Below are 11,053 nucleotides of genomic sequence, written 5' to 3'. Positions count from 1 at the left end.
GCCCATTATTGATCAAGTCATCTCAAACTTTCTTTTTTTTCAATACATTCCCCAGTCGTAATTCTTGGTTTTTAAAACCCTTACAGTAATACTCCGCCAACATGTTCTGTTGGTTGTCACGTTGTCCTTCCGTTTTCTCTTTGTAGTTCTGGGGGCGGTGGTGTAGCGTAACGCCAAAGTCGGGCAGTCTCTATCTCTGGCAGTTCTTTGGAGGGGATCGTGGTAGGGGACATATATATCCCCTACCACGTCACGATGTCGACCATCCATGTGGAAGAAATGCTCAAGACGTATTTGTATTCCACATTGGCGAAACCCGTAGACACAAGCATAATGCTGACAAATGAAGGATCTTACTTTAGGATTCGAACCCTTTACTAGGATCCTGACACGACTTCAACTCGGCATAGCGGAGTGCATTGCCCTGTACCACAGAGCCACCCGTCGCATATGATTTGTTTGTTTGTTTGTTGTTTACGCCGCACTCAGCAATACTCCAGCTGTATGACTGATAGAGGAAATACCAGTATGTGTTTGTTTGCTTGGCATTCACATCCCCTGTGCACAGTCTGCACTGTGCATACATAGCGTGCTCAGGTGTAAACGTAGACCGCAGGGGAATGGCTGGTTTTCGCCTTAGTTTGTTTGTTTGTTGTCTAACGCCGCACTCAGCAATATTCCAGCTGTGTGACGGAGGTCTGTAAATTAATCGAGTCTGGACCAGACAATCCAGTGATTGACATCATGAGCATCGATCCACGCAATTGGGATACAATGATATGCATCAACCAAGTCAGCAAGCCCGATCCCGTTAGTCGCCTCTTACGACAAACATAGTCGCTTTTTACGGCAAGCATGGGTTGCTGAAGACCTACTCTACCCCATCGCACATGACGTTACATTATGTTATATGATAGTATAACCATATTCCCGATTCTAATGATCAGTGCTATATGATACTTTACATTCTGATACATTCCTCCCAGCGGACAAGACACTGAGTGCCGATTAATTTCCATAAAGCCCAACAAGAATACCAAGTACATACACTCAGAAGAATGACTCAGTAACGAAACAGTATACGTGTACACCCCCAGAATACGAGGGTAAAGAGTCAACTAAATTACTGCCCCGCCTCTCCCACCCCACCCCATCCCGCCTCTCCCCCCAACCGCCCCTTGCATCTGTTGTCATTCGCATCTCTCTAAAACCCACAATACCTCAATTAGTAACGAGTGTCAAAGTCGCATAATATGCAACTGACATGCTACGTCGTGCACTTAACATCACTTCTACATGTATCATTATCTTGTTGAAGCACATGCGTCATTTGAGTCACATGCACCTAGAGGTGTAGCATGTAGGCGAACAGGTTTAACATGAGTCGTATATAATTACATACGTTACAGACATAATTAGTTCACAATTCGGTTTATTGTTATCATTAGGTCATTCTGTTGATGCGCGACTACATAGAAATGTTTGTTCATGATAAAAACAGTTACTTTGGTTGATGTTTCGTGTCCTCACGCAGATCGATGTCGACGGTGGCCGGAGTCATACGACGGAGATTGTGACGTTAACCGCAGACTGCAGTCCTCCGCCGTCCTGTAAACAAATGTCAGCAAACATATGCTACGAGGTTTGAATGATAAGTTATAAGGCTCACTTGGAAGGATTTTATCTAAAGACATTAAAATGACATATTTTTTTAACATAATCCCCTTTTACATTGATACACTCTTGCCAAAGATGTTGGAAGGATTTTATCCCAGTTTCGGAGCTTCTCTTGGCTGTCCAAAAGGTTCTTCATGTGTGGGATGAGATGGAAGTCTGTGGGGAGGGGGGTGGGGGGGTTGGGGGGGGGGGGGGGGGGGGGGGGGGGGCAGGAGAATGAGGTAGGTGATGAGGGTGATGAAGGCGTTCAACGCCACATTCCTTGATTGTAGCCATGGCAGTGACTGATTTGTGCACTGGCGCATTGTACTGATGGAAGAACACATCTTTCTTCAGCTTCCGACATCTCTTAGTCTCACATCCCGCAAATGGCTCAAAATTGCATCTTTAATAACATCTTTTTGTAAATTTATAATTTAATTGCATAATTTCGATGTAAATATGTGTCGTAGATCTAACGGTATTGATGTTGGTAATTGCGACAGAGGTGAAATTGAAGAATAATTCCACGTCATATTTAGAATTAACGAGTATTGCAGTTTAAACTCTACGCTTCTTATATTCTTGACAATAAAAATAAATCTGACCTGTTCATGATTAATGTTACCAATTCACAAAATGTACATTTATCGTTTCAGTTCTACTTTTGATATCAGTTTCAAGAAGATGCACTTGCTGTATTTTGAACTGACAATACTTTCTGTTGTAGTGTCAATTGTACGTTAAGTCAGTCATATGACCCACCATACTGAATAAATCTGTATGTCTTTTTATTGTCTGGCTTCATGAAAGATAGTTCATCATGATGACACCCCGGCATCCCCGAACACGGGAGCCATAACCTTTCCAACTGACGGGGCAGTCTTTGCCTTCTTTGGTGGTGATGATGTCAACTTCTTCCACTGATTTGATTGTTGACGACCCCAGGTTTCATCCATTGTCACAAATCGTTGCAAGAACCTTGCTGGGTCAGCTTCAAACAGAGCTAGAGTGTCACGAGACATGTGCCTGGTGTGTTTATGATCAGCTGTAAGAAGCTTTGGAAGCTTTAGAGCTGATACTTTCTTCAATGCCAATGTTTTATGATAATGGAATGTATTCTCTCATGGGAAATGCCTACTGAACCAGCAAAATGACGTTCAATCACTCTCCGGTCGGTCATCACCATTTCGTGGATTCTCTGGATCATTTCTGGTGTTGCTGACGTGACAGGCCTTCGAGGACCCAGCCGTCTAAGGCGCCGCAATTCGCTGTGCAGAGTTGCGTCCCTTGGGCACGCCAGAAACCTATGGTTGTAGGTTCGAATCCCGGTTCGCCCCGATTATGTCTGTAGGTTTGTCAGCACCATACCCGTGCTCGTGGGTTTTACCGAAGTGGTAAACGTCTAAGACCTGCATCTCTTGGGGCTTTCCTCCCTCGTTAAGCTGACACGCCGTGATATGACTGGAATACTGTTAAAAGCGGCTTAAACCCATACTCACTCACTCACTTTATGGTGGCAAAGAAATGGACACCCTTCCCTAGTGTTGTACTCATATCTCCATGGATGACTTTTGGTATTTGTCCTTTTTTCTGAAAGTACTTGATCTCTGCATGTTAGTAATACTCAAGATTATTTTACTGACTTGTCATAGCGAAACAAGGTGTTCAGTTGACTAAAGGTTTTGTGGATATACTTCTATGACATCATGAAATCCCTTGAATGCTATAATACCAGTGCGACACAGAGGCACGTGGATGTGGGCGAATTGCGAATGATCATCAATAACTTTATGATTCTGGTTGAATGGGTGCGTATCAGGATAAATAATGATATACTGATAATGGAACTCATAAAAAGGAAGTTGATTTTACTGAAAATCCCCAAAGCACTCTTAATGCGAAACTTTTCAGCAGTTCTGATTGATAAGCGCTTGCAGAGCAGCTTGTGTGTGCTTTGAGCATGCCCGTGTGTGTATAACGCAATATATATTATTAATATTATTATATTATATTTTTTAAAAATCAAAACGCGATCGTGTGATTTGACATAGTCATGAGGCAGCCATGCCAGTTCTTGTCCCTGATTCACAAAGCGATCGTCTCGCGTTATCTTTATGCTTTTTACGTTATGTGAGTTATAAACTTTAGGAGGCTTCAGGCGACTGGGCCCCAGGTTGTTTTGCTTTAAAGTGATACACATGATACCAACATTCTTATTTTCATCTATCAGTATTCTTCTTATGAATTGCATGACACATATCAGCTCCATGGTCGCTTTAAATACATGCCACGTGTATTTTCAGACCAAGTGACAAACAATGAATCACTTTCGTCCTTCTCCAGAGCATCCAGCGTCCTTTTCCCAAGCTGATATTTCTGATGTAATGTAGTAACTGCTGCATCGGGGGACTTCTACATCGGGGGACTGCAACATCACGGGACTGCTACATCACGGGTCTGCTACATCAAGGGACTACTACATCGGGGGACTGCTACATCAAGGGACCGCTACATCGGGGAACTGCTACATCGGGGGACTGTTACATCACGGGACTGCTACATCGGGGGACTGAGCTACATCGGGGGACTGCTACATCACGGGACTGCTACATCGGGGGACTGCTACATCGGGGGACTGAGCTACATCACGGGACTGCTACATCGGGGGACTGCTACATCACGGGAACTGCTACATCGGGGGACTGTTACATCGGGGGACTGCTACATCGGGGGACTGCTACATCGAGGGACTGCTACATCACGGGGACTGCTGTATCGGGGGACTGCTACATCGGGGGACTGCTGCATCACGGGGACTGCTACATCGTGGGGCTATTACATCGAGGACTGTTACATCGGGGAACTGCTACATCGGGGGACTGCTACATCGGGGGACTGCAACATCACGGGACTGCTACATCACGGGTCTGCTACATCAAGGGACTACTACATCGGGGGACTGCTACATCAAGGGACCGCTACATCGGGGAACTGCTACATCGGGGGACTGTTACATCACGGGACTGCTACATCGGGGGACTGAGCTACATCGGGGACTGCTACATCACGGGACTGCTACATCGGGGGACTGCTACATCGGGGGACTGAGCTACATCACGGGACTGCTACATCGGGGGACTGCTACATCACGGGAACTGCTACATCGGGGGACTGTTACATCGGGGGACTGCTACATCGGGGGACTGCTACATCGAGGGACTGCTACATCACGGGGACTGCTGTATCGGGGGGACTGCTACATCGGGGGACTGCTGCATCACGGGGACTGCTACATCGTGGGGCTATTACATCGAGGACTGTTACATCGGGGAACTGCTACATCGGGGGACTGCTACATCGGAGGACTGCTACATCGGGGGACTGCTACATCACGGGAACTGCTACATCGGGGGTCTGCTACATCACGAGGACTGCTACATCACGGGGACTGCTACATCGGAGGACTGCTACATCACGGGAACTGCTACATCTAGGGACTGCTACATCGGGGGACTGCTACATTTGAGGACTGCTACATCACGGGACTGCTACATCGGATGACTGCTACATCATGGGGACTGCTACATCACGGGGACTGCTATATCGGGGGACTGCTATATCAGGGGACTGCTACATCACGGGGACTGCTACATCACGGGGACTGCTACATCACGGGGACTGCTACATCACGGGACTGCTACATCGAGGGACTGCTACATCATGGGGCTGCTACATCACGGGGACTGCTACATCACGGGACTGCTACATCACGAGGACTGCTACATCACGAGGACTGCTGCATCACGGGTACTGCTACATCACGGGGACTGCTACATCGGTGGATTGCTACATCACGGGACTGCTACATCACGGGACTGCTACATCACGGGGACTGCTACATCACGGGGACTGCTACATCCCGGGGACCGCTACATCACGGGGACTGCTACATCATAGGACTGCTACATCACGGGACTGCTACATCACGGGGACTGCTACATCATGGGACTGCTACATCACAGGACTGCTTCATCATGGGGACTGCTACATCGGGGGACTGCTACATCACGGGGACTGCTACGTCACGGGGACTGCTACATCACGGAACTGCTACATCACGGGGACTGCTACATCGGGGGGCTGCTACATCGGGGTACTGGTACATCACGGGATTGCTACATCACGGGGACTGCTACATCACGGGAACTGCTACATCGGGGGTCTGCTACATCACGAGGACTGCTACATCACGGGGACTGCTACATCGGAGGACTGCTACATCACGGGAACTGCTACATCTAGGGACTGCTACATCGGGGGACTGCTACATTTGAGGACTGCTACATCACGGGACTGCTTCATCGGATGACTGCTACATCATGGGGACTGCTACATCACGGGGACTGCTATATCGGGGGACTGCTATATCAGGGGACTGCTACATCACGGGGACTGCTACATCAGGGGACTGCTACATCGAGGGACTGCTACATCATGGGGCTGCTACATCACGGGGACTGCTACATCACGGGACTGCTACATCACGAGGACTGCTACATCACGAGGACTGCTGCATCACGGGTACTGCTACATCACGGGGACTGCTACATCGGCGGATTGCTACATCACGGGACTGCTACATCACGGGACTGCTACATCACGGGGACTGCTACATCACGGGGACTGCTACATCACGGGGACCGCTACATCACGGGGACTGCTACATCATAGGACTGCTACATCACGGGACTGCTACATCACGGGGACTGCTACATCATGGGACTGCTACATCACAGGACTGCTTCATCATGGGGACTGCTACATCGGGGGACTGCTACATCACGGGGACTGCTACGTCACGGGGACTGCTACATCACGGAACTGCTACATCACGGGGACTGCTACATCGGGGTACTGGTACATCACGGGATTGCTACATCACGGGGACTGCTACATCACGGGAACTGCTACATCGGGGGTCTGCTACATCACGAGGACTGCTACATCACGGGGACTGCTACATCGGAGGACTGCTACATCACGGGAACTGCTACATCTAGGGACTGCTACATCGGGGGACTGCTACATTTGAGGACTGCTACATCACGGGACTGCTTCATCGGATGACTGCTACATCATGGGGACTGCTACATCACGGGGACTGCTATATCGGGGGACTGCTATATCAGGGGACTGCTACATCACGGGGACTGCTACATCAGGGGACTGCTACATCGAGGGACTGCTACATCATGGGGCTGCTACATCACGGGGACTGCTACATCACGGGACTGCTACATCACGAGGACTGCTACATCACGAGGACTGCTGCATCACGGGTACTGCTACATCACGGGGACTGCTACATCGGCGGATTGCTACATCACGGGACTGCTACATCACGGGACTGCTACATCACGGGGACTGCTACATCACGGGGACTGCTACATCACGGGGACCGCTACATCACGGGGACTGCTACATCATAGGACTGCTACATCACGGGACTGCTACATCACGGGGACTGCTACATCATGGGACTGCTACATCACAGGACTGCTACATCATGGGGACTGCTACATCGGGGGACTGCTACATCACGGGGACTGCTACGTCACGGGGACTGCTACATCACGGAACTGCTACATCACGGGGACTGCTACATCGGGGGGCTGCTACATCGGGGTACTGGTACATCACGGGATTGCTACATCGGGCGGCTGCTACATCGGGGTACTGGTACATCGGGGGGCTACTACATCAGGGGACTGGTACATCACGGGACTGCTACATCACGAGGACTGCTACATCGGCGGATTGCTACATCACGGGCCTCCTATATCGTGGGATTGCTGCATCGCGGTATTACTACATAGGGGGACTGCTACATCACGGGGACTGCTATATCAAACTCCGAATTATTAACTTTATCTAAACCTTTATCTATCTAGTACAGTGGATAGAACGTTGCTGGAGAGCGGAAGGTCGGAGGTTGGATTACCGATCGCGCAAAGACGTATATACAATACGTCTTTGGATCGCGTCATACCAAAAGACGGTTATAGATGCTACGCGTTACCCTGCCTGGCGCTCGGAATTAAGGAGATAAAACAAGGACTGGTCGGCTCGGAGTCAGCATACTGTGTCCGGGTGGGCAAGCACTACAGAACCGGCATTAACCGGGAAGCACGTCGCTATATAATTGCGATAATACCCGGCCCCGTTCCACAAAGCGACCGAAGCGCTACGACTGTCGTAAGTCTGTGTTAAAGTATGTGAGTTACAATTGTCTCCGTGCTACGATGGTTTTGTGGGAGCCCTGAACCCCATGTCACCTTACCTCCTCACCTAGGTTATCTAAACAAAGTGACCATAATGCCCCTGAGGAAGGGATCCCGCACTGACCACCCCAAACACACACCTACCCAACCCTACCCCACCCCACCTCCCCGACTCATCTCAGCCTGACCCTGGCACGGTCTGCAAATATACTCACTGTTGCTATCACCACCAAATGGAGATCTCGTCCTTTCTGTGTGACTAAAGGCATTTTAAGAGATATCAGGCCAGTGTAGAGATTCACGTCGAATGCTTGATAGGCAAACAGCTCTTTGGTCTGTCAATGCGAAATAAAGAAATACATGTATACAAAAAAGCAACCCTTGGCATACTATGCACAAATACACAAATCCTCAACCACAAAAATACACGTCATGTTACAGGGAAAACCACGGTTATAACGAACACGCTTATAACGAGCTGACGGATATAACGAACTTACGTTTTTGGTTCCGGCTATTTGCTGTAGTTATGCTGTATATATGCTTACAACGAACTACGGTTATAACGAACTAAAATTAGAAGTCCCTTTGAGTTCGTTATATCCGTAGTTTACGTATAGGATATAAACCGCCTCAGCGGGCTATCCGTGAAAATAATGCAGTCCAGCAAAGGAAAAGCCCGCGGGCCGTAGGTCCAAGGGCTTTTCCTGCGCTGGAGTGCATTATTTTCACGGATAGCCATAGGAGAAGGTTTATATCTGACTTATAAACCGACAGATATGAAGATGCTTTTTTGTTTACATGACATAACTTTAATTCTGAAATTTCAATTGTAGCACTCGAAAGTTCTCAGTCAAAAGCGCACAGCTCGAGAATCCCGTGGCGGAGAAAAGAACAACCTTTTGTAACAATGGTAATGCATCACTGGAGGTTTATAATGTATGTATAATCCCTGAAACGTGCAGGGAATGTAGTGTCTAATTACTCGGGGAATAAACATAATACCTAAAACTTTAAGGTATTACACAATTTCCCTGATTCAAAAAGTATTTTAGACATATTCCCTGAAACTACTTTTAAATTGTTTACATGTAGGTCATTAATTTTGTAATAACAGAGAGAGAAATGTTGTCATTTTCACTTTCATGTCCACTGAAAGATAAAACAATAATAATAACAACTAATCATTGAAGTATCAATATTACAAATTAATGTAAAATGAATTTATGAAGAAAACTGGATTAGTAACAATGCGGATGGTTAAAAGATGAAAAAGACATTCGTCAACAAAGACAGCCTTAAATCACTTTCATACGAAGGTTTATCAGTCATGGATGTTGATTTTGTGAAACGTTCTCTGATTGGACTATCGATATGTGCGATAGTCCAATCATATTTAGCACGGGAAAGTGGGCTTGATGCGGCAAGGGTGGAAACAAGACTCTGATACAAAGGCTTGTGGACGCTCTTGCCTCGGGAAGATGGACCCTGACATGACTCTACAAGTTGAATTGCGTCCCCTCGACCCAAGGCCCATTCGAATGGTGTAAAAAGTGAAAATGTGTAGAAAGGTCAAGTCCTTGGAACGTCTTAGATGGTGGTTTGATAACATTTTTTTCAACATCTTCACTCTTCTCAACCTCCATCAGTTTTGCAGACCACCTATCGTTGACAAGCAGACTTTTTTAAGTTTTTGTGTCATCCCCGAGCTTACTTCCGGAGTGTCAAATCTTCCCTGTGGAGCGGCGATGCGTGGATACTAAGGCGCGAGACACGTGAAGACCTGGGGTAGAATAAGTCTTCAGCAACCCATGCGTGCCGTAAAAAGCGACTATGCTTGTCGTAAGAGGCGGCTAACGGGATCGGGTGGTCAGGCTCGCTTTATTGGTTGATACATGTCATCGATCCCAATTGCGTAGATCGATGCTCATGATGTCAATCACTGGATTGTCTGGTCCAGACTCGATTAATTTACCGACCGCCGTCATACAGCTGGAATATTGCTGAGTGCGGCGTTAAACAACAAACAAACTGAGGCGAAAACCAGCCGTTCCCCTGCGGTCTACGTTTACACCTGAGCACGCTATGTATGCACAGTGCAGACTGTGCACAAGGGATGTGAATGCCAAGCAAACAAACACAAACTGGTATTTTATAAATGCTTCACGACATATAACAGAGGAACCGTTAAACTCGGATCAAGCCCTCACGTAGAGAGACAATAGACCATATTATGATTTCAGTCCCTGTAATTTTTGTCCTTTCAGAGGTCACCTTACTGTCCAAGAGCATGCGTTTCTCCCGCGGGTGGTAGCTTAGTGTGGACCACGAGACAGAAGTCAGGGGTTGAGCTTGAAGGCGAGGTGAAATGGGGTTTAACGTCGCGTCCAAGATTATTGCACTTCTAATGCACGTGTGTGTGAGTGTGACTGCTTGTACTAGTCCGGACTGAGGCCGATTTATAGTGCTAGCTCACTGAGATATGCCGCAGTTTAACATGAATACCCCACTCAGACACAGTATACTGACTCCGAGCCGACCAGTCCTTGTTTTAGCCCCTTAATGCTGAGCGCCAGACAGAGTAACAACAAGTACCATCTTTTAACGTCTTTTGGTATGACGCGGCCGGGGATCGAACCCCGGACCTTCCGCTCTCCGGGCGGACGCTCTACCACAAGACCACGGAGGCGGCGTTGAGCTTGAAAAGACAGCAGCCATGTTTATTGTAGATGGATGAATAACGGTCAACAAAGTACAAATAGTGAAAACGTGACAAACGCACCGGGACCAAGCTGCCAATGGTCCCGGTGCGGGGACCCGCTCTGTCACACACAGGCAGGAAGTCGGACGTGGTCGTTGTGAGGCAACGGCCTTGACCGACGCCACGACTAGCCGCACAATCCGTCCGCTTCTGTTGATGGTCTGGGTCGTCTCCCTCAGTGATGTCAGTCAGGCTTTGTAGGAGTGAGTGTGAGTGAGTGAGTTGGGTTTAACGTCGCTTTTAACATTATTCCAGTTATATCAGGGCGTGTCAGATTAATGTGGGAGTAAAGCCCGAAGTGATGCAGGTCTCAGACGTTTACCACTTCGGTGAAACCCACGAGCACGGGTAT

The 11,053-nt window shown here is 48.0% G+C and overlaps 1 protein-coding gene across 1 annotated transcript in view; it reads right to left on the bottom strand.

Moving 5' to 3' along the window:
- Positions 1 to 1,453: 1,453 nt before the first annotated feature.
- The window catches only part of LOC139469385 (protocadherin beta-17-like), a 17,029-nt gene continuing 7,429 nt past the window's right edge, over positions 1,454 to 11,053 (bottom strand). Inside the window, exons 7-8 of the mRNA XM_071251548.1 lie at positions 8,156 to 8,275; positions 1,454 to 1,608 (exon numbers count right to left, since the gene is read on the bottom strand). Of these exons, the coding sequence (XP_071107649.1) occupies positions 1,558 to 1,608; positions 8,156 to 8,275 (171 nt within the window). The 3' untranslated portion in view covers positions 1,454 to 1,557. The remainder of the gene's footprint in view (positions 1,609 to 8,155; positions 8,276 to 11,053) is intronic.

Source organism: Haliotis cracherodii, unplaced genomic scaffold, assembly GCF_022045235.1.
Source record: "Haliotis cracherodii isolate W230 unplaced genomic scaffold, xgHalCrac1.p SCAF_2, whole genome shotgun sequence".
NCBI lineage: Eukaryota > Metazoa > Mollusca > Gastropoda > Lepetellida > Haliotidae > Haliotis > Haliotis cracherodii.
The sequence above is the reverse complement of the archived record's forward strand: the minus strand, read 5'-3'. Positions and strand labels throughout refer to the sequence as shown.